Raw genomic sequence first — 25,195 nt, forward strand, 5'->3', positions numbered from 1 at the left:
GACAGCAGAAATAAAGCCTTTTACTTGAGGATCCCACACTCACTGCCATCAATCTATACCCAACCCTGCACTACCAAATCATGCGCTTCACACTTGCTGCCATCAAGCTGAGCCATCCCCAGCACTCCAGCTCCATTTTCTAATATAAGATATTCTATAATTGCACCAGAGAGTTCTGATCCAAATATTATTACACATAGCTAAAGAAGGATGAACCAGCAGTATGTGTCCTATCCAACTATAGCCCAAATGCTCATTTTCCTCTTTATTTAAACTTGTCTCCACTTAAAAGGAAGAAAATGCCATTGCGCCTTTCAGGCCCCCATCGACACAAAGAGGATATGGATTACAAACCAGTTTGATGCACCAGTTTCGGGGGGTGGTGGTCTGCTTCAGACAGAAGAATACGACGGGTGCTAAATCTGGGTAGGGCACGTCCAAGTCTGTTTGAGAGCCAACACTGTCCACAGGTGGCACCTCCGGCGGCACCGGCGACTGCTGGCCAGTTACTCCAATGTCCGTGGGATCCCGGTGGTGTATTCCAGAAACAGGAGACTGTGTGCCTGAGTGCCACGCTGCTGCTGCTGACGAAGAGGAGGAGGGGCCAGAGACGTACTCAGCCATGATGGCAGAGCGGCAGAAATCCTGAAAGAAAAACAGAAAGAAGGGTTTGTCATGTGTCTCTGTCTACAGAGGGACAAATATATGTCATAGAAACAAGAAAATGCACATAAGAATATTTAGTTTAACATTCTCACAGACTGAAGCCAGCACTGAGGTCCCTGCTCTGCCCCTTGCTCCCTAGCCTGGAATGCTGATGAAGATGCACTCACAGATCCTTGTGATGACACCTAGTGGCCAGGCAAAGAGTAGCACTGGAAACAGAAGCCTGCAGCAGCATCTTAAAACTCACCTTTTCACCATGGCTTTTCAGTAGGCTTCTACTCTTATCGCTTAGCCGACCGACTGGTCAGCTTTTTGTGCTCTTGTTGCTACCTCTCTCTTCTAATTGCCTTTTCTGTTTTCTCTTAATCTTTTTAAGCTGGCATTCCCTTCCTTTCTTACTGTGTTTTTGTTGATTTTAATTAACCGCTTTGATTTTATGAAAGGTAGTATTTCAAATGTAACTAAACCAAACTCTCAGCCATAGCGAGTGGGGTGGGGGAAGGGACATATCAGTACCTGGCCTGTGTGGAAGAGGATTTAGAACAAATATTGCAGACTGGATTCAAATCCCTGAAAACAGATGATGGGAAAAAGTAAATGCCATCCCCTTCATAAAATGCATATATAAGTGTTTTGACAGCTTCCTGTGGTTTATGGCATCCAGATACAATGCTATGGAAACCATCCAGTGCTGCTCTTTGGTTCTTGTTAGAACAATGTGTGGCTCTCAAGCACCTACAGACCATAAAAACTGTTCGAGCAGTGCAGCCCTCTGGATCAAGCAATTGCTCCATAACCAGACTCGTAAACAAAGGCCACATCTAGATATTGGCAAAAACTTAAGGGTCCTTTTACTAAGCCACACTAAAAGTAGGCAGCAGTTGGTTTGGTGCATGGGTTTCCTGCATGCTCTGGTCACTTTTTTGAGCAGCTCTAAAGTGGCAGAATGTTTTATCTGTCATTAATGGACATGCGCTAATTTCCAAATTAGCCGATGGCTATTACCACCTGAGCCCATACTGCCTCCTATTTAGAAGGCGGTAAGGGCTCACATGCTACTCCTGCAGTAATTGGGCAGCACGCGATAACGTGCCCGCGCTGCCTGATTACCACCGGGAACGCCTAATCCCTGCCCCTCATGCTAGAAAATAAGAATTATTTTCTACTGCAGGAAATAGCACATGGCAGTCTCAGGAGTACCACAAGGCTCCTGGGTGTGCCTGGCGGTAGCGCTGTTTTGCCGCACAGTAGCCCTACCACCACTTTGTAAAAGGCCCCCTTAACAGCTAAAAATTAAAAAATTGTGTAAAATGACAATTTATTTACTGACGTTTCTCTGCCCCTCAAAATATGCCCTCTCTCACCAATTTTACCACCAAGCCAACCATTTCAATTTTGTATTTTACTTTTTTTCAAAATTTTAAAATGGATTCCACATTATTTCCAAAACACTTCCCTAGCCTTTTTTTTTTTTCAGTTCACACACACACAAAAAAGGAACCCTATAACAGAATAAGCAAATAACCACAACCAAAAGAGGCAAGCTCCTTGTGACTCTGGGCAAGTCACTTAACCCTCCATTGCCCCATGTAAGCCGCATTGAGCCTGCCATGAGTGGGAAAGCGCGGGGTACAAATGTAACAAAAAAAATGACTTACAGCTGAAACTCTAAAAGGAAAAGCATCCCTCCCCAACTTTTTCCTCTTCTGTACATATTTAGATGGATTCAACAGTTTGTACAAGAGACTGTGCCATTTAAATCCTACAGCAAATATTTTCAGAAGTGGCACTAACTCATGAAATGAACACAAAAGCATGACATTCTACATATCCTCAGCCCTAGCCTGGCTGTGCCCATTATCCAGCAGGGAATAAAGTGCAGAAAGATCAGGTTTATAGCAAACACAAGCAAAAACTGAGCAGGAGATGAAACATGAAACTGAGATTTACAAACTTTCCAAATTAGACAGGCACGTTGAAATAGGGCATTTTCCCCCATCCATTCACATGTATTTTCTAGCCTTTTTTAAAAATAACTTTTTTATTTTAAACTACAGCCACAGTGAAACTCACACATCACAGCTTAAAAAGTTCATATCGTCATATTACAGCAAGGAAGGAACCCAGCATGTCCATGTCTCCCAAAAGTTCATAATAGATACAAGGCCTGAAACACAAGCAAGATAATGGATAAAGCCACTCAAAATGTACTCATCGGAGAAAAGGAAAAGGGAAGCATAATAAAAAATTGTCAGGCTTCCATAAACTACATGAAATTGAAAGTTAACATAACATAAGCATTGCCAGACTGAAGGTCCATCAAGCCCAGTATCTAGTTTTCAACCGTGGGCAATATTACAAGTACTTGGAAAGATCCCAGAAGAGTAAAACAAATTTATGCTGCCTATCTCAGGAATAAGCAGTGGATTTTCACAGGTCCATCTTAAGTGTTTGTTCATTCATATGAAACTTTAAAGAAAAACAGAGAGAAGAAAACAAACCAATGCAAAGAGTTATGATATAGCTGCATCAGCATTTCAACATGAAAGATAACTTGCATAGAGCAGCCATACTGAGATAATCTACACAGACTACAGAAACAACCCTAAACAGCAGTGGTTCTGGAAAGGCAAGGGTTATCTTGAACGGAGTGACCATGATTAAAACCCAGTCCTCAAAAGACTATTATAAAGAACAAAATTACAGAGCATATTCAAAAGCATGGATTAATGATATGAAGCCAACATGGATTTAGTGAAGGGAAATCTTGCCTCACCAATCTACTATATTTCTTTGAAGGGGTGAACAAACATGTGGATGAGCTGGTCGATATTGTGTTTCTGGATTTTCAAAAGGCATTTGACAAAGTACCTCATGAAAGACTCCAGAGGAAACCGGAAAGTCATGGGATAGGAGGTAGTGTTCTATTGTGAAATAAAAACTGGTTAAAGGATAGAAAACAGAGAGTAAGGTTAAATGGTCAGTATTCTCAACAGAGAAGGGAAGATAGTGGTGTTCCACAGGGGTCTGTGCTGGGACCGCTGCTTTTTAACATATTTATGAATGATCTAGATATGGGAATAACTAGTAAGGCAATTAAAATTGCCAACGACACAAAGTTATTCAAAGTTGTTAAATCACAGGAGGATTATGAAAAATTGCAAGACAACCTTACGAGACTGGGAGATTGGGCATCCAAATGGCAGATGATGTCTAATGTGAGCAAGTGCAAGGAGATGCATGTGGGAAAGAGGAACATGAATTATAGCTACATGATGCAAGGTTCCGTGTTAGAAATCACTGACCAGGAAAGGATCTAGGAGTCATCATTGACGATACTTTGAAACCCGCTGCTCAGTGTGCTATGGCGGCAAAGAAAGCAAACAGATTGTTAGGTATTATGAGAGAAATGGAAAATAAAAATGAGGATGTTATAATGCCTTTGTATCACTCCATGGTGCAACCGCACCTTGAATACTGTGTGCAAGTCTGGTTACCGCATCTCAAAAAACATATAGTGGAATTAGAAAAGGTACAGAGAAGGGCAACAAAAATGATAAAGGGGATGGGACGACTTCCCCATGAGGAAAGGCTGAAATGGCTAGGGCTCTTCAGCTTGGAGAAAAGACAGCTGAGGGGAGATATGATAGAGGTTTATAAAATATTGAGTGGAGTGGAATAGGAAAAACTAACTGAAAGGGACTCCCCTGCTCCCTCTAAATTGCTTTCTGCCATCGGAGCCTGTGCCACAGAAGCGCGCTGCGCCTCCTGTCTGTCAACAGACACTTGCGGAGCTGGTCGCACCTGACAGGAAAAAATGGCACCCACCGATGTGCGCTGCACTAACTGCCCCGAGGAAACCACCAAAACTATCCCCTGCACTTCTGACTCACCAGACGCCTGAGGGGAAGTCCCGTTGCGGGCTGACGGCGGCATGACTCACACTCCCTCGACACTGCTCTCCGGCCCCCACACCGTGAACAGCGCTTAGCCGCCTCAGAAGGCACTGACATGCTCCACAAATGCCTGCCTCTCACACAGACTCGGCAGCCCGACTAGCTCCTCCGTATGTTTAAACAAAAACAAAGTCTCTTAAAGAGACGCTTACCTTTTTCTTTTTTTTCTTTTTTTAACTCGGGAGAAAGGCCACACCCGATCAGACCAACAGCCCCGGGCGACAGAGGAAAGGTAGGGGGAGACCGGGAGGGACCTGGCACCATCAGGTGTACACCAGAAGCTACAAACAGCCACTCAACCCCTGACTGTGCTAAACTAGGCCCAAAGGACACCAGTAGCCAGATCAAACCAGAGCTGCACAGAGAGGTCCCTCCACCTGCTAGATAGAGAGAATACATACTGAGATTTACTTGGCTACACAGTGCCACATAGAGAGAACCTCCGAGGTTTGCTATATCTCCACCTGCTGGTAGAGGGACACAACCCACAAGTCTCTGGATTGATCTGTGGGACGCTATGGAATGGAGGGTTAAGTAATTAGACCAAAGTCACAAGGAGCTAGAGTGGACTCCACTCCATTGAGCCTCATATGATCTCATTTTCTAGAACTGCCTGTCCACTAGAAAATGTTTGTTCTTTATGCATTATTTATACAATTGAGGTACTTAAATGCCGCTATTATCTCTCTCCTCTCTCTTCTATGTATATTTAGATAGGTCCCTCTTTATAGGTTTTATAATGCTCACTAACAAACACTGAGCAACTTGAAAACAGAATTTTGAAAAAGAAAAAAAAGAATTCAAAATACACCACCATATCAGCAGCAATAATCAGCAGTCGATGCCAAAGAATTGGTCTTGCCACTGATTAAATAATGATCCAACCATTTGCCAGTTTGATGAAGATTTGTTAAGCACAAACTTGAAATGGTGTATTATGTCACAAATTCTGGACAAACACATACCTTCAACGCAAACCCTGGAGCATCTTACGCCAGTTTAAAAAAAACACACTGTTTTGCTTTAAAAAAAAAAATCCACTTTCCAAACAAAAATAAAGAGAGAATGTTCCCAACATGGCCCATCTAAAAAAAAACCCCACTGTCTGAAGGCCTAGCACACATTCTTTTACACCACACCATATAAATTTGTGTATCTCTTCTTTTCGAAGGGTAGCCTAATGGTTACACAGTGGGCTGAGAACCTGGAGAACTGGGTTTGGCTCCCACTGCAGCTCCTTGTAACCCTGGCCAAGTCACTTAACCCTCCACTGTTCCAAGTACAAAAAAAGTTACTAAGCCGCAGTAAGCACTTGTATTTGATTATTGCAGATTAAAAAGCACTATCCTGGAGAAGGTTCAGGCATCCCGCGATAGTTTTGGGATTGGTGCACTTCCCATGCACTAAAAAACAGAATTTAGTTTTTAGCGCTGGCAGCGTGCCTGGGGGCAGAGAGTAGGCGTGTTTTGCACTAATTATCATGCACAACTACATCATCGCATGCTGATTAGCATGTGAGCCCTTACCTAAAAAATAGGTGTGCAACAGGGGCTCACATGCTAATGGGGAAATTAGTGCGTGGCCGTTAATAGGAATAATGGGAAATGGGGCCATTTTACCATCATGCTAAAAGTGGCCTCAGTGCAGGGGAAAGACCCGTACTGGGATTGCGCTGCCCACTTTTTAGCGCTGCTTAGTAAAAGGGTCCCTTTGATTGTGAGACAAGTAGGATAGAGAAAGTACTTGCATGCAATATAGGTAAACTTCTTGACAACCAGAAAGGCAGTATATCAAACCCATGACTCTTACCCTTACCCTTCCACTTCCAGTTGTTTAAAATTTTCAAACATTAATAGACTCAGCCTTCATGGCCACTGCCTGAAGTTCCTATCATATTTCTGAGGGCTTTTTTTGAGGGGGTACTTGGGGGTACTGAGTACCGGCACCTTTTCCATTGTCTGCTAAAATTGACCCATGGTCCCCAAGTTTTAATGAAAGAGCTCAGGGTCTACACACCAATTCTGCCTTGTCATAGATTCAGTGATTAGTTTCAGGGGGCCTGGTTATTGTGGGGTGGCATTAGAGTACCGGCACCTTTTTTGCTAGGAAAAACACATTTCGCTCCCCTGGATTATTTTTCACAGTTATTTTAAAGTTTGCCCTGATATTGTGTTCCATTCAGTCAACCACTGCAAAATTCTAACAGTTGTGTTCTATATGACAGTGGTTTTCCAGCCTACTTAAATGGCTGGATTTGCAGGATCATCACCACAAATGTACATGAGATAAATTTGCATATTGCAAAAGCTGTGTATGCAACTATCTCTCATGCATATTTATTGTGGCTATTCAGAAAACCAGATTGGTTGGATTTTTCAGGGCTAGGCAGTGCTTTTTTGTGCCAGTACGCGCCGGTACGGCATACCGTCATCTTTTTCCTGAGGTCGCGCTCCCGTCTGTTCCTGCTCCCGCGTTTCTCCTCTCTCCCCTGCCCTCCCCTCCATGTCCAGCGATTCTCTCTCCCCTCCCCAAGTCGCGGCGAACCGGTCCGGAAGTGAAGGCAGCAGTGAGGCAGGCACGCAGCAGGCAGGTTCGTCTTCGTCTCCTCTCGCGTTGCTTCCCTCTCAGCGCGTCCTTAACTTTCAAACTCTTCCTACTTTCTTACCTACTTATATGCTCTACCCTTCACTATCAATTATAATGCTCTATTAGGTATTGTGTTGATGTAAGTAGTATACCATGCCATACTTTGTATTGTTTTTGAATATTTTTACTGCTGTAATTGCCTATTGCTCATGTTTGATCTATTCTTACTGTACACCACCTTGAGTGAATTCCCTCAAAAGGTGGTAAATAAATCCTAATAAATAAATAAAATACTTAAAGCCCTGAATATCACTGCTATACATATAATGCCAGAATCTATACATATATTTATTTATTTGTAGCATTTGTATCCCACATTTTCCCACCGTTGACTATGTATAGTGGCACTAAACATGCTTGTTTTTTTAAACATCACAGCTGGTGTTTTAAAGAAAAAGAATCTGCCAGCAGGAACTAAAAACTGACCAGGTAACTTTTCCAACCCAGAACTCTAAAGTAACCTCCCTTCTCTTTGTCATTCCATCAATCAAGTTTCTATAGTTTCTTCTGCTACTATTTAATTGTAAGCCACCTTATAAACTGTTAAATAAATGTACGTATAAAAACCTGGCTGTTTTCCAGGGTGTTTGCTTGATGGGTGGATTTTGCTATCTGAATGATTTTGTACTGTTTGTGCATTTTTTAATGAGTGTTTATTGCACCCTGCCTAGATGGTTGGATAGGCGGGTTATAATTGTATTAAATAAATAAATATCATGGGGTGTCTTCAATGTGTCCTTTATTAGAGACATCAGAATCTCTTCAGAAGTCTCATTACAAAAGTGATATGGAACAGATCAGCCCACCCTGACTCTCTCTTTCTCCTCTTCTTCTGAGAAGATGACTGGCATCCAGGATTGAGGTGCCCAAGCCTTCAGGATCAGGAGACTTCTTGGGAGCTTCTGTAGCTGAGAGTTGGAAGGACCAGAAAGTGGATTGGGGGGGGGGGAAAAAAAAAAAAAAAAAAAAAAAAAAAGAGGACTTAACCCCATACTTCTCATCTACCTTGAGAGAGCGCCACAAACTGGGAGAAACGGAGTTCTTTCTGGAGTTACTAAAAGGGTGGCTGGGTATGACATGTTGCTTGTCTGGAGAGTCAGCAGATGCTCAGCTTTGCAAGTGCTTACAAGACTCATCTATCACATTACAACTGAGCTACATTTGGAACCAGGTACCAAGAAGGGAGGAGACCAGGGAGGGATTTGCTCCACAGTGTCCTTAGAATACTGCTTAGTAGTATGTGTGCAGATGTTTTTGAGAAATTTCAACTGTTTAATTTTCCATTTACTGTACCCATATTAAATAAATTGTAGGCCATCATCAAGTACCCCTTTAAAAGTATTTCTTTTAGATAGTACCCTACTATGTGGCAAGATGTTTATTTAAGCTAGGAGAGGCAAGAGGACATGTCACAAGCCAACTTTTACTTACCCCATCAGGAAATAACCTGGGAAGTATGGGGTTCAGTTTTGCCCCTAAGCTGCCCAAAGAATCCTTTTGTCTAACTAGGCAATGGAGCAGGGCCTACACATTATAAGGAGAAATTAGGTCTTACCTGCTAATTTACTTTCCTTTAGTCCCTCTAGACCAGACCAGCAAAGGACTGATGGGTTATGCACACCTACGAGCAGGTGGAGACTGAGAATTCTGATTCCCAAGAGAGCTGATAAGGACCCTGCTCAGCCCCAACTAGCCTCAGTGTTATCATAACAAAGCCAGAGTAGTTGAAAAGAAACAAATGTGTACATCTGTGCCACCAGCAAACCACGGACAGAAATAACGCAAGCAACAGAATGAGTCCTACACCTTAAGGACCTGTGGCCGTGTTTGCTTGAAGCTAGCTATTTATTTATTTTTAAGAAAACAACAACTAAATCCATAACGAACAAAGCAATTCTTGAAACAGAATAAACACACAGAGAAAGGAAGGGAGCTGGGCCAGTCCGGAGGGACTACAGGAAAGCAAATTAGCAAGTAAGACCTAATTTCTCCTTCCTTAGTATCCCTCTGGACTGGCCCAGCAAAGGACTGATGGGAAGTAACACAGCAGTACATTCAAGGGAGGGATCCAAGCAACCACGTCATAAGAACCCTGCCACCAAAACCAGCATCTTGACTGGTCTGTACATCCAGCCGGTAATGATGGGAAAAGGAATGCAAAGACGACTAAGTCACCACCTTACAAATCTCCAAAGGAGGGACTACTAGAGAGCACTCAGCCCAAGAACAGGCCTGACCTTTTTTTGAATGCTTTCTCATTCTCTGTGGAGCACCTTTTCTGGAAAGAAGATAAACAGACTCAATTGCCTCTTTAATCCACCATGCAATAGTAGCCTTTAAGGCTGCCATTCCCTTGCGACAGCTGCCAATAAGGACAAACAGGCAGTCGAAGCACTGAAACTCCTCAGTGCGAAGTAAATATTGCTTGAGAACCCGCTTAACATCCAGCTTCCAAAGACGACGATATTACTCCAAACCAGAGGACGATCCAAAAATGGGCAAATGCACTGACTGGTTCAAGTGAAAGACAGACAGAACCTTAGACAAGAAAGATGGTACTGGCTGAAGCACTACACGCTCTCGCAGAAATTGCAAAAAAGGCATCCTTCAAGACAAAGTCTGCAATTCCGACACATGCCTTGCCGAAGATACAGCTAACAAAAACACCATCTTTAGCGTTAGATCTTTGAAGGAACATGATGTCAAAGGCTCAAAGGGAGGATGAATAAGTGTCAAAAGCACCAAATTGAGATCCCAAGCAGGAAATGGATCACAATGCAGAAGCAGAAGCCCAACCCCGCGAAGAAAACGTACAACATTCGGATAACTCACAAAAGACTTCCTCCTTATTCAACCTCAAAAACAGGCCAAAGCCACAATCTGGACCTTAAGGGATGCAAGGGTCAATCTTTTCTCCAAATCATCCTTCAAATAATCCAGAATCTGTGCTACCGAAGAATTTAAGGGTACTACTCCATGATCCGAGCACCAGGCCTCAAAAATCCTCCAAGTCCAAACATAAGCTAGTGAGGTAGATCGACGACAAGAGTGGATCATCATGCCAATCACCTTCTTTGAGTAGCCTCGACACCTCAGTCGAGCCTCTCAAGAGCCACACCGTAAGACAAAATCGAGCCGGATCTGGAACAGCAACCGGGCCCTGAGTCAGAAAAATGTCCCAAACCGGCAGCGTCAACAGCAGTGCTATTACTAGGCAAATGAGATCGGCATACCACAGCCTCCAAGGCCAATCTGGAGCTACCAAGATTATGAGGCCTATGTGCACTTCGACTCTCTGAATGACTTGACCCAGCAGCGGCCACAGTGGAAAGGCGTAAAGAAGACTCAATGGCCAAGGTTGAAGAAGAGCATTGATGCCCTCTGTGGCTTGATCCTTTCTGCGACTTAAGGACCACACCATCTTCATACTGACTTGCGTTGCTATAAGATCTATCAATGGAACCCCCAGTGGCTCACAATGCTGTTGTATGCCTCGCGATCGAGAGTCCATTCTCCTGGGTCTATTGTCCAACAACTGAGAAAATCTTTCTGAATATTTGAAGACCCCGCTACATGCACTGCTGAGAAGCCTGAGAGGTGAAACTCTGCCCAGCTCATGAGAAGAGCCACCTCCTGCTCCAACTGGTGACTCCTTGTTCCTCCTTATCAATACACGTAGGCCACCACCGTCGCATTGTCGGACAGAACTTTTACTGGTTTTCCTTTGATGAGATGAAGCAAGGCAGAGTGTTCCAGATGGTTTGCCCTGCTCTCCAGAAGTTTGATGGACAAGTACACTTCCTTCCGAGACCAGAGGCCCTATGCTAGCTGACCCAGACAGAGTACTTCCCAGCCCAAAAGACTGGCATTTGTGGTTACCACCAGCCACTGAAGAGGATCCAAGTGAACTCCCTTGTCAAGGTTGGATGTTTGCAACCACCACCTGAGAATCCTGAGTTCCACTGTCCTGACCAGACCCCCAAAGAGTCTGACTATAGACACCAACGGGACAGGAGAGAGCACTGAAGAAGACGCATATGTGCCCTGGCCCACAGCACCATTTCCATGGATGCAGCCATGGAACCTGCCATGGATCCCAGGACCTGTAGGTAATCTCTCACCCACAGAGCTGACCTCTGAATAAGACCTTGTATCTGCTGCCTCAACTTGCGAATCCAGCACTCCAGTAAAAACATGTGATCCTGAAAAGCACTGAAGGACACTCCAAGATACTCGAGAGACTGGGACGGCACCAAGTGACTCTTGATGGGGTTTATCACTTATAACTGGAAACCCCTGAAAATTGCCCTTCTTTCAATAATCTAATGATGTCATCCACCAGCAGTGATCTTGGCTGGATGATATCATCAGAGCGGGACCTGCTGGTGGGAGAACTGAGGGGCTGCAGATAGAACAGGAGGATGAGGAGATGAAGGTGCATTCACTCTGCAGCTCCTCAGTACCTCTCCACTCTCATCTCTCCCTACATTCCTCCCAGGGAACTCCGTTCACTGGGTAAATCTCTCTTATCTGCACCCTTCTCCTCCACCGCTAACTCCAGACTCCGTTCCTTTTTATCTTGCTGCACCATATGCCTGGAATAGACTTCCTGAGCAGATACGTCAAGCTACATCTCTGGCAGTCTTCAAATCTAAGCTAAAAGCCCACCTTTTTGATGCTGCTTTTAACTCCTAACCCTTATTCACTTGTTCAGAACCCTTATTTTATCATCCTCACCTTAATATTCCCTTATCTCTTGTTTGTCCAGTTTGTCTGTCCTAATTAGATTGTAAGCTCTGTCGAGCAGGGACTGTCTCTTCATGTTCAAGTGTACAGCGCTGCGTACGTCTAGTAGCGCTATAGAAATGATAAGTAGTAGTAGTAAGTAGTAAGGTGTTGGTGGCAGCAACAGCAGTGGCCACACTACCTTCAGACAAGTGCAAGGTGATGCATGTGGGGAAAAAGAACCCGAATTATAGCTACGTCATGCAAGGTTCCACGTTAGGAGTTACGGACCAAGAAAGGGATCTGGGTGTCGTCGTTAATACACTGAAACCTTCTGCTCAGTGTGCTGCTGCAGCTAGGAAAGCGAATAGAATGTTGGGTATTATTAGGAAAGGTATGGAAAACAAGTGTGAGGATGTTATAATGCCATTGTATCGCTCCATGGTACGACCGCACCTTGAGTATTGTGTTCAATTCTGGTCGCCGCATCTCAAGAAAAATATAGTAGAATTGGAAAAGGTGCAGCGAAGGGCGACCAAAATGATAGCGGGGATGGGACGACTTCCCTATGAAGAAAGATTAAGGAGACTAGGGCTTTTCAGCTTGGAGAAGAGACGGCTGACGGGAGACATGATAGAGGTATATAAAATAATGAGTGGAGTGGAACAGGTGGATGTGAAGCGTCTGTTCACGCTTTCCAAAAATACTAGGACTAGGGGGCATGCGATGAAACTACAGTGTAGTAAATTTAAAACAAATAGGAGAAAAACTTTCTTCATCCAACGCGTAATTAAACTCTGGAATTCATTGCCGGAGAACGTAGTGAAGGTGGTTAGCTTGGCAGAGTTTAAAAAGGGGTTGGACGGTTTGCTAAAGGACGTCCATAGACCGCTACTAAATGGACTTGGGAAAAAAATCCACAATTTCGGGAATAACATGTATAAAATGTTTGTACGTTTGGATAGCTTGCCAGGTGCCCTTGACCTGGATTGGCTGCTGTCGGGGACAGGATGCTGAGCTCGATGGACCTTTGCTCTTTTCCCAGTATGGCATTACTTATGTAAGACTGATGCAGAAGCCGTGGATCTAGTAAGGGTTTTTTTTTTCTTTTTTCTCCACCCCATGGCACTTCTTGCTGCCACCAAGGATCACTTGAGCATCCCATAATAGGAGCAAAGAGGAGTCTACACTACTGTCAGTGGAGCAGGGAGAGTGTACTAGGATCAGAGAGCAGAGGGAAGTCTGTATGTTGGGATCAGGAATGGAATATGGGACTCTGTGGTACTATCAAGGGAGAGGAGAGAGTTTGTTGGGATCATGGAGGGGGAAAGAAAAGATGTGACTGTTGGGGATAATGAGTAGGAGAATGTGGGAAAGAGGAACCCGAATTATAGCTACGTCATGCAAGGTTCCATGTTAGGAGTCACAGACCAAGAAAGGGATCTAGGTGTCGTCGTTGATGATACGTTGAAACCTTCTGCCCAGTGTGCTGCTGCGGCTAAGAAACCAAATAGAATGTTAGGCATTATTAGGAAAGGAATGAAAAACAAAAATGAGGATGTTATAATGCCTTTGTGCTCCATGGTGCAACCGCATCTCGAATATTGTGTTCAATTCTGGTTGCTGCATCTCAAAAAAGATATAGTGGAATTAGAAAAGGTACAGAGAAGGGCGACGAAAATGATAAAGGGGATGGGACAACTTCCCTATGAGGAAAGGTTAAAGCAACTAGGGCTCTTCAGCTTGGAGAAAAGGCGGCTGAGGGGAGATATGATAGAGGTCTATAAAATAATGAGTGGAGTTGAACGGGTAGATGTGAAGGGTCTGTTTACGCTTTACAAAAACACTAGGACTAGGGGGCATGTGACGAAGCTACAATGTAGTAAATTTAAAACAAATCGGAGAAAAGTTTTCTTCACTCAACGTGTAATTAAACTCTGGAATTCGTCACCAGATAATGTGGTAAAGGTGGTTAGCTTAGCGGAGTTTAAAAAAGGTTTGGACAGCTTCCTAAAGGAAAAGTCCATAGGACATTATTAAATGGACTTGGGGAAAATCCACTATTTCTGGGATAAGCAGTATAAAATGTTTTCTACTTTTTGGGATCTTGCCAGGTATTTGTGACCTGGATTGGCCACTGTTGGAAACAGGATGCTGGGCTTGATGGACCTTTGCTCTTTCCCAGTATGGCAATACTTATGTACTTATGTGGCTGCTGGGGGGTGATGATGAAGAAAAGGAAAATGTAAAACAATTGTAAATTTTTAATAATAAGACATAAAAAATTGAAAATGCCTATGTGCCTAAAGTTTAATTTCACAACATGAAACTATAAGATGTACACAGATTTTTAGTACCCTCCAAAAGCATCTAATTAGCTTGAAAATTAAACACCTAAATTTACCAGCTGTAAACCCTTAGAATCAGAATCTCTATGTGTAATCAAAGCAAAATCTATCTACTAAGGGCAGCAGGGCACTGCATGGGCGACTTCTAGCTGCACTGATAGAGAATGAGGAAATGAAACTCATCAGTGCAAGAGACTATAAAAGCAACCTTTACTCCTAGGTTTTCTTTGCTAAGCATACGCTTTTGAAGCCCACGTATCTGCAGCACACACACTATAAATAATCTAATTCTGCTTATAAATTTGCACATCAGAACTTCAGACCTAGGGCTCAGTTTATGGAGAATATGCCCCCACAGCAGATGAAATGTCAGGTACCAGAGCATCAGTTTAAAAGCTGTTCAACATATGAGACACACACAATCGGCTACAGGTAAAAGCAGCATGCTGGGGAGGAGGTGCAAGTTCCTGTCACAAGGACAAGTTCCACACAGACAGAATTATCCAGCAGAACTCATTTCCATAACTAAGGCCCTTATTTTCTTGAAGGGGTGCTGAAGGATGTGGAAGAAGATTGGGACATTTACAACAGCCTCTAAAGAAAGGGCCTGAATACTTAGGATATCTACTTCAAAATTATATGTGAGATACAGTCATGGCCATAAGTTTGCAATCATGCGGTTTTCAATATTATACTGGTTTTTATTGTTACTTATTTTGCTTTAAGTTATTGTTGTAGGTTTATTTTGGTTTTAGGCTTTATGACTTTTGTTTGTTTTGGTAGCTGCAGCCATATTAAATAGATCATTTGGCATTTATTTATGGAATATGTAGCAAATTTTGTATACTTTATTGTTTTTCTAACTGTGATCCTCTCTTTGGCATTGTCAAACAAATGTCTTTCTGTGAAAGTGTTGATGTCATCATAGCTATAAGTGATATTAAGATATTTGTAATTTTATAACCCATTTCACTGTGGCTATTTGATTCACCTGATCATACGAAAGTTGCAAATTTGTTGCCAAGTTTGGTAACAAATTGATAACAGTATCGATGCAAAATGAATGTTTTTCTATCTAGGCTTAAGAAACTAAAATATCTTGAGGCTTCTGTATACCTACAGTATATTCTATGGTGTCTTTGGTGCTGCATTAATCAAGTTTATGGACTGCCATGGCATCATGATATGTGGGGAAAGAGCGTACACCAGAAAAAAGTGAGTAGATTAAGAGAAGAAACCACTATGAGCAATTGCAAAGAACCTGAAATGGATTCATTCAATGTCGCTTCCCGCGCTCCTACCTGCTCTCCCGCCGCGGGGGACGGGAGCCAGCATCCTCCGCGGCGCAGGATGGCGGCCCGGAGGCTCCAGCGTGGGGGTGGACGCTGCTGCGGGAATGGCGGGTCGGGCCGAGACCGGCGGTCGGCGACGGGTGTGGAGGCGAGGTTCGCGCCGCCCAAGATGGCAGCGCTAGTATGCAGGGGCCGGTGTCTTCCTCGCTCCAGAGCCGGAGGGCCTGGAGCTCCACCTATAAGGCGCCGGATTGGAGGGCCGAGGCAGTGGCTCCGCCTGGGAGATCGGGCAGAGCCAATCCAAGGGGCTCTGCCGACTCCCGGGGCCGGATTGGTGGTTTTCTCCCACGAGGGCGGGGTGGCTAATGTGGCTCGATATTTAAAGAAGGAAGCTGCGCTGACACCTTGCTTCAGGTTCTGTTCCCGAAGCCGTTCCGTGGTTCCGTGTTGTTACTTCCTGGTCCTGCCCAGAGACTTGCTTTGAACCTGTCTACTGATTGCTAGCCGCCTGCCCAGAGACTTGCTTTGGACCTGACTACTGATTGCTAGCCGCCTGCCCAGAGACTTGCTTTGGACCTGACCGCTGCTTGCTAGTTGCCCACACCTCCCGACTCCAGCCAGGTCAGACCGTCAACCCCGCGGTTCCAGCAGTCCCGCTGACCGCCTGCAGCTGGGGGCTCAACCCCTGGTGAACAGCGGTCGCCGCGGGTGAAGATTTTGGGGTTGCTCGGCTGTCCTTTGAGGTCCTTCGGGCCTTACGGGACCTAAGGGCTCACTTACATTGTGGACAAGACATTCAACAACCATAGCGAGTCATGCTGAACAGTTTTCAATGGCAGAAAATCTAGGGTTACAGATACGCGAATAGACAATGCAATGATAAAAGAAAGCAACATTCTCCCCGAGAGCGTCATCAAGTGCTATCAGATCAAGACTTCCAGGTAGTCCAACAAAGAAAGCCTGTAACAGGACAATATGCAGAAGATTGTTCAATGCTGGACTTCAATCATATCAGCCTGCTCTAAAGCTGAGTTGTCTGCCAAGAATTAGATTGGCTCACTTCCTGCTACAAATACAAGCAATGGACAGCTGAGCAAAAGGAGCATGTTTTGTTTTCAAATGAAAGCACTTTCAGTCAGTTCTATAACTATGTGAGGAGACCATCAAACCAGAAACACAACATCAAGTATGTTATACCCAAAGTGAAGCAGCATGCACCAAAGATCAGGATTTGGGGTGCAATCTCAGGGCTGGACAAGCAGGGTTATGGATTACCTGTTTATTGAACATACAGAAAGAAAAACTCCCAAATTTCAAGCACATTCAAAACATTACCCATTTTCAACAGGATGTCATGCCACGCACCATTCCATGGAACAAGAACTGTGAAAGCATATCTGGCTTAGGATTGAATATAACTATTGAAACACTGGCCAGGGTATAGCCCTGATTTGATTATCATTGAACATGTATGGACAGTGATAAAACAGAAGGTGGCGATACATAATCCAGTGTTTGAAACAGACCTGACACAATAGATCAAAGGCTGTGCGCACCCAGGTAACAACACCAGAATACCGTAGAAAAACATCCGCAAGATCAATGCCCAGAAACATGTAAACAGTTATCTAGAACAAAGTCTATCACTGCAAATGCTGACAGTCAGCAGAAAACTGTTTACGCACGCAAAATTTTGGAATGCCCCAAGCCACAACCCCCAAAATTTACTTGCGTTAGGATTTACGCACAGATCGTTATAGAATATGATCTCACAAATCATAAGGCCAATTAATACCAATAATTGCTTGTTAGCAGCCAATTATTGGCGCTGATCAGCTTGTTAAGCAATTACGTTGCATGCACAAATCAGCTACATGTGTTGATTTCCACGTGCAACTTTTGAAGCTGTTTATAGGATCCGGGGGATGGATAGCTTGCATAAATGTGTAAATGGCAACTTTAGACAATCACTATATGTGGAAAACCACACTACACAGAGATTGCAAGAGAGTATGGGGCTCCACATGTTCTATTTGTGACATTTAGCCATTTATTTGCTCATCTCTGGGGAGAACTTCAATGTGCCGACATTCCAATTGCGATGAATTAACAAAGGGAAAAAAATTTAGACCATCATGACAGGTTTTGAAATGCAAGCGTCAGGATCAAAGTGGCAAGCCTGCATTTTCACAGCAGTATATTAGAGAAGGGTTATCCCCCAGATTCTATATATTGTGCCTAGCATATTCTGTAACAACACACGTAACTTAATTGGCTTAACAAGCCAATCAGTGCTTTTAACAGCACTTAACAAATAAGCACTAATTGGCAATAATAAGAATTTACATGCATAACTCGCTAAGCATCAAACATATAAATTGCAAGTGACCGTACTCACCGCAAATGCGCAGTAGAGACCGAACGTTCAAGGAGCAACACTCCAAACCCCGCCTCCACCAGCAGCTCCTGTACCGAACGTAATGCAGCCAATAGGGAGGGGAGGGGGCGTGGAAATCGGAGGAGGACGTAATGCAGCCAATAGGGAGGGGAGGGGCGTGGAAATCGGAGGAGGACGTAATGCAGCCAATAGGGAGGGGAGGGGCGTGGAAATCGGAGGAGGACATAATGCAGCCAATAGGGAGGGAAGGAGGGGGCGTGGAAATCGGAGACGGACGTAATGCAGCCAATAGGGAGGGGAGGGGATGTGGAAATCGAAGGAGGACGTAATGCAGCCAATTGGGAGGGAAGGAGGAGGCGTAGAAATCGGAGGAGGACGTAATGCAGCCAATAGGAAGGGGAGGGGGCGTGGAAAACGAAGGAGGACGTAATGCAGCCAATATGGAGGGGAGGGGGCGTGGAAAACGAAGGACGTAATGCAGCCAATAGGGAGGGAAGGAGGGGGCGTGGAAATCGGAGGAGGACGTAATGCAGCCAATAGGGAGGGGAGGGGGCGTGGAAAACGGAGGAAGATGTAATGCAGCCAATAGGGAGGGGAGGGGGTGTGGAAAACGGAAGAGGACGTAATGCAGCCAATAGGGAGGGAAGGAGGGGGCGTGGAAATTGGAGGAGGACGTAATGCAGCCAATAGGGAGGGAAGGAGGGGGCGTGGAAATTGGAGGAGGACGTAATGCAGCCAATAGGGAGGGGAAGGGGCGTGGAAAACGAAGGAGGATGTAATGCAGCCAATAGGGAGGGAAGGAGGGGGCGTGGAAATCGGAGGAGGACGTAATGCAGCCAATAGGGAGGGGAGGGGGCGTGGAAAACGGAAGAGGACGTAATGCAGCCAATAGGGAGGGAAGGAGGGGGCGTGGAAATCGGAGGAGGACGTAATGCAGCCAATAGGGAGGGGAGGGGGCGTGGAAAACGGAAGAGGATGTAATGCAGCCAATAGGGAGGGAAGGAGGGGGCATGGAAATCGGAGGAGGACGTAATGCAGCAAATAGGGAGGGAAGGAGGGGGCGTGGAAATTGGAGGAGGACGTAATGCAGCCAATAGGGAGGGAATGAGGGGGCGTGGACATCGGTGGGGGAGGGAGGGAGGGAGGATGGAGAAGAGAACCACCATGTACAAGGGCACAGCAGGAAGGATGAAGTGGGCAACAAAAAAACCCACAGCAGAAACCAAGCAGGGATCAAAAAACGTTCTGGGGCCAACAGAAAAAGGTAAACAGGTGTATTCACTCACAACACACACACACAACACACACACACACACCTTTGCAGCATGAAGCAAAGACATAGCTGTCCCGCCCCTTTGGCTCACTGAACAGCACAAGTCAGCAGAAGGGGCGGAACAACAACATGTATGCTGGGGAGGGGGGGAGGGAGACCGGCACACACTTAAAAACGAGCCTGCCTTTCAAACTGCTCTAACAACTGCCTAAAAGGAGACACTGAACCTCCACTGCCACACAGCTCCAACAACTGACTACAAGGAGACACTGAACTTCCACTGCCACACAGCTACAAGGAGACACTGAACCTCCACTGCCACACAGCTCCAACAACTGACTACAAGGAGACACTGAACCTCCACTGCCACACAGCTCCAACAACTGACTACAAGGAGACACTGAACCTCCACTGACACACAGCTCCAACAACTGACTGCAAGGAGACACTGAACCTCCACTGACACACAGCTACAAGGAGACACTGAACCTCCACTGCCACAAAGCTCCAACAACTGACTACAAGGAGACACTGAACCTCCACTGCCACACAGCTCCAACAACTGACTACAAGGAGACACTGAACCTCCACTGCCACACAGCTCCAACAACTGACTACAAGGAGACACTGAACCTCCACTGACACACAGCTCCAACAACTGACTGCAAGGAGACACTGAACCTCCACTGCCACACAGCTCCAACAACTGACTGCAAGGAGACACTGAACCTCCACTGCCACACAGCTCCAACAACTGACTGCAAGGAGACACTGAACCTCCACTGACACACAGCTACAAGGAGACACTGAACCTCCACTGCCACACAGCTCCAACAACTGACTACAAGGAGACACTGAACCTCCACTGCCACACAGCTCCAACAACTGACTGCAAGGAGACACTGAACCTCCACTGACACACAGCTCCAACAACTGACTGCAAGGAGACACTGAACCTCCACTGCCACACAGCTCCAACAACTGCCTACAAGGAGACACTGAACCTCCACTGAGACAGGGAGTACTAACAGCTCACAGGCACTCTCTCTCATTCACTCACTCACACACACACACACACACACACACACAGACACCCAAGCACACACACACACTAGCTGCTCACTCTCACACTCACTGTCTCTTTGGGAGGGCAGGGAACAGAGGACGGTGGCTTGACATGGGGTGAGGGAAGAGGGCAGAGGAGGGTTGCTGGACATGAGGGGAGGACAGGGGACAGAGCAGACTTGCTACACATGGAGGTGAAATTAAAAAAACTTGCCCGTTTTAACGGGCTTAACGGCTAGTATTCTATAATGCACAGCGCCTAAATTCTAATGTGCGAAGCCAAAAACATGGGTGGGGTAATGGGCATTTTGTGGGCATTCCAAAATTTACACACACTGTTATAGAATATGCCTTTCTGCACCTAAATCTGTGTGTCAGTATTTCCACCACATTTCCCCTGGTGTAAACAGATGCGCCTAGTTCTAGGCACTGGGATATCAACTAAACATATTCTGTATAACGTGCCTAAATCTAGGTGCTGCTTATAGAATATGCTTAGGTGGAAATTTATTCCATGTGGATTTTTCAGGCGCCATATAACCCTATATCGCCACAAGGCCACGCAATCCAATTCTGTACCATAGGTGGCATGTGGGCAACTAAAGGAAAAATTAATTCTTACCTGATCATTTTCTTTCAATTAGTCCCAGACTTGTGGGTTGTGTCCCTCTACCAGCAGGTGGAGATAGAGAGAACCTCCAAGGTTTGTTATATGTGGACCTCTGCAGCCAGCTGAACCTCAGTATGAATGATACCAAAGCAGTGGAATGGAAAAAAATAGAAAACTCTCCTGACATTGTCAGACCAATTGCCCAACATAGTTCCACCACTTCTACATTTATTTATTTTTTAATCAAACGAAGGAACATTCAGAACAACGGAACCCAACAAAAAACTAGCCAACCGCAACAAAACTGCAGACAGTAAACCCAGGGGGGGCCTCTGGATTGAACTGTTGGGACTAATGGAAAGAAAATTATCAGGTAAGTATTAATTTTTCCTTCCATGGCACCCCACAGATCAATCCAAAGACTTGTGGGATGTACCCAAGCAGTCCTCAAGTAGGGCGGGACACCCCCAACCTGGAAAATCACCAACGAGTCAAACACCGCATCTTGACAAGCTGCCACATCCACCTGATAATGACGAGTGAATGTATGGACCGAAGCCCATGTAGCTGCCCTGCAGATATCTTCCAGAGAAACCAAACGGGACTCTGCATAGGAGGAAGCTTCAGCTTGCATAGAATGAGCACGAACTTGCAAAGGGGCTTGCTTGCCCAATACCATGTATGCTGAAGAGATGGCCTCCCGCACCCAACGGGCTATGGTGGCCTTGGACGCCATATGACCCTTCTTACTGCCTCCAAAATGGACGAAGAGATAGTCAGAAAGACGAAATTCATTCGACATCTCCAAATACCTGAGAAGAGCTCGTCTCACAGCGAGGCAGCAAACAGCCTGGAATTGCTCAGGGTAATCTTCCTGGCGGAAGGCCGGCAAATACAGGGACTACTCCAAGTGAAAACGAGAAACCACCTTGGGCAAAAATGAAGGAACTGTCTTAATCGATACCCCTGCCTCCATAAAACACAGGAAAGGGTCTCTGCAAGAAAGGGCCTGCAACTCTGAAATTCTCCAAGCGGAAGTAATGGCTACTAGGAAAATTGCCTTCAAGGTGAGATCCTTAATCGTAATCCCCGATATGGGTTTGAAAGGAGGACGCTGAAGCGCTTTGAAAAAAGATTAAGGTTCCAGGATGGCAGAACTGGCACGTGAGGAGGGCGCAAACGATTTATGCCCCTCAAGAAACGAACCACATCCGGGTGGGAGGCAATGGACACTCCCTGAAGCCGGCCTCTAAAACATGCCAGAGCTGCAAGGATAACCGATACTGAAGCCGAAGCCACTGACAATCCCGAACTCACACACCACGAATCAAAGGTACGCCACACCCTAGCATAAGCTATCGAGGTGGATCTTTTCCGAGCCTACAGCATCATAGTAATAACCACGTCCGGATACTCTTTTCATCTCAACCTCGCCCTTTCAAGGGCCAGGCCGTAAGACCAAAGGGTGAGGGATCCTCCATCGCGACTGGCCCCTGCAGGAGGAGACCATCCTGTGCCGGTAGCAGAAAAGGATGATCGAACAGAAGTCTGATCACATCTGCGTACCAGGGTCGTCTGGGCCAATCCGGGGCCACTAGGATCACTCGACCGGGATGACTGGCAAAGCGAGTCAGTAACCTGCCAACCATTGGCCACTGGGGAAAGGCAAAGAGCAGGCCCCTGGGCCAAGGTTGAAGAAGGGCATCGATGCCTTCTGAGCCCAGGTCTCGTCCTCTGCTGAAGAAACAGGGAACCGTCGCATTGAATGCGGTGGCCATTAAGTTCATCTCTGGCATCCCACAACAGGCCAGAGGGGAAAGTGTCCACTCCCCTAGATCCAACTGGTGGCGACTGAGAAAGTCCGCTTACACATTCTGTGACCCCGCTATATGAGCCGCTGTCAAAAAAGAGAGCTGAGTCTCTGCCCAATGGCAGATCAGAGTCACCTCGCACGCTAGGGGAGCACTCCTGGTGCCCCCCCCCCCAACGGTTTACGTAGGCGACCGCCGTCGCATTGTCTGAAAGAATTGGAACTGGGCAACCACGGAGAAGAGACAGAAACTCCCAAAGGGCCAGACGAATCGCCCATAACTCCAAGCAGTTGATGGACCAAGACACCTCCGTCGAAGTCCAAATGCCCTGGGCTGCCTGTTGCAGGCAATGAGCCCCCCAGCCAGACAGTGATGCATCTGTGGTCATTATCTTCTAGTTCGGGGTTGCCAGAGGAATGCCCGACACCAGATTCTTTTGAATGAACCACCAGTGCATGATTGTGTGAAGACGGGCCGAACATGGCATCCGAACCTCGTAATCCTCAGAGAGAGGAGACCAATGGCTCCGAAGGTGCCACTGGAGGGGGCGCATGTGAGCTCTGGCCCACTTTACCACGTCCAAGGTGGAGGCCATGGAACCTAGAACTTGTATATAGTCCCAAGCCCGCGGTTTCAGAGTTTGAAACAGCGCTTGAAACTGAGCCTGTAACTGCTGTGCTCGAGCTGAAGGAAGAGAAACTATCCCTGTTCAGGTATCAAAGCACACCACCAAGTATTCCAGCGTTTGGGAAGGTGTTAGGCTGCACTTCGGGAAGTTTATCACCCAACCAAGCGACTGAAGCAACCCGACCACTTTGTCAGTTGCCCACCAACTCTCCTCGAAAGAAAACGCCCGCACAAGCCGGTCGTCTAGATAGGGATGGACCTGAATCCCTTCCTTCCCGAGATAGGCCAGCACTACTACCAGGACCTTGGAAAAGGTCCGAGGCATTGTGGCTAGGCCAAAGGGCATCGCTTTGAATTGAAAATGACAACCGAGCACTGCAAAGCGAAGAAAGTGCCTGCGGGGAGGCCAGATTGGAATGTGTAAATAGGCCTCTTTGAGATTGAGAGGTCAAAATCTCCCCTGGCTGTACCACTGCGATCACCGATAGAAGGGTTTCCATGCGGAAAAGTTAAACTCGTAAGGACCTGTTGATGCACTTGAGATCTAAGACGGGTCGCAAAGAACCGCCCTTTTTTGGCACCACAAAATAAATGGAGTAATCGACCGCACCCTCTTTCTGCTGGGGGTACGGGCTGGATGGCACCCAGCCGTTGTAAGTTGAAGAGGGTGTGTCGAACAGCTCGCACCTTGGCAGGACATTTGCAAGGAGATTCCAGAAAAAAAGAGTCTACTATCGGATGAGCCAATTCTAACTTGTAGCTGTCTCTGATAACCTCCAAGACACATTTGTCGGATGTTACCCTGGTCCACTCCACCAGGAATAGGACAGTCTGTCCCCAATAACCGGCTGGATATGGGCCAGGGCCCCATCATTGGGTGGACCTGGCTGCGGGTTGGTTTCTGTTACTGGAAAGGAAGGCCCGCCTGTCACCTCAAAAGGGCTGAGGTCTCTGAGAAGACCTTGCTCTCTGAAAAGAGGTCCCGCGACCTGGACGGTAACGCCGTGTATCTCTAAACTTAGGTCTAGGTCCCATCGGTCGTACAAACTTGGATCTCTCCTCTGGAAGGCGCTGGCCCTTAGAGTCACCGAGGTCCTTCACAATCTGTTCTAACTCTGTCCCAAACAAAAGCTTTCCCCTAAAAGGAAGCCTTGCTAAACGTGACTTAGAGGCCAAGTCTGCAGCCCAATGCCGCAACCACAGCCAGCGACGCACGTTGACCGCTAGGGAAACCTCCTTCGCCGAAGCCCTCAAAAGATCATCAAGAAGATCCGCAAGGAAGGCTAAATCGGACTCCAAAGCCGGCAAAACAGCCACGAGGTCCTCCAGAGAGGAGGCTTTCTGTACCCACGATAAGCATGCCCGTGTCGCATAGGAGCCACAAACTGAGGCCTGCAGGGAAAGGGCCGCTACTTCAAGGGCAGCTTCAAGCAAGTCTCCAAATTACGATCCTGAGGGTCCTTGAGCGCCGTGCCACCCTCCACAGGGAGAGTGGTTTTCTTAGTGACCGCAGTGATTAAGGAATCCACCTTAGGGACCTTTAGCAAGTCTAAGTCAGGAGCAGGTAGCGCATAAAGACGCGACATAGCTCTAAGCAACCTTAAGCCCACTATCCGGCGTATCGCACTGTGCAGAAATAAGGATCTTCATGGCCTCATGCACATGAAAGGAATGAGGTAGGCATTTGGTGCCAGACATAATAGAGGGCACCAGACCTGTTCCCCCTGACGATTCGGGGGGGAAAGGCCAAAACCTCAAAAGCCCCAACAATCAGGGAA

General features: G+C 46.1%; 1 protein-coding gene across 1 annotated transcript in view; it reads right to left on the minus strand.

Moving 5' to 3' along the window:
* The window catches only part of LOC115477518 (voltage-dependent T-type calcium channel subunit alpha-1I-like), an 84,948-nt gene that overhangs the window by 50,642 nt on the left and 9,111 nt on the right, over positions 1 to 25,195 (minus strand). The window contains exon 2 of the mRNA XM_030214481.1: positions 355 to 645. Within this exon, the coding sequence (XP_030070341.1) occupies positions 355 to 624 (270 nt within the window). The 5' untranslated portion in view covers positions 625 to 645. The remainder of the gene's footprint in view (positions 1 to 354; positions 646 to 25,195) is intronic.

This window comes from Microcaecilia unicolor, chromosome 1, assembly GCF_901765095.1.
Source record: "Microcaecilia unicolor chromosome 1, aMicUni1.1, whole genome shotgun sequence".
In the NCBI taxonomy this organism is placed as follows: Eukaryota; Metazoa; Chordata; class Amphibia; order Gymnophiona; family Siphonopidae; genus Microcaecilia; species Microcaecilia unicolor.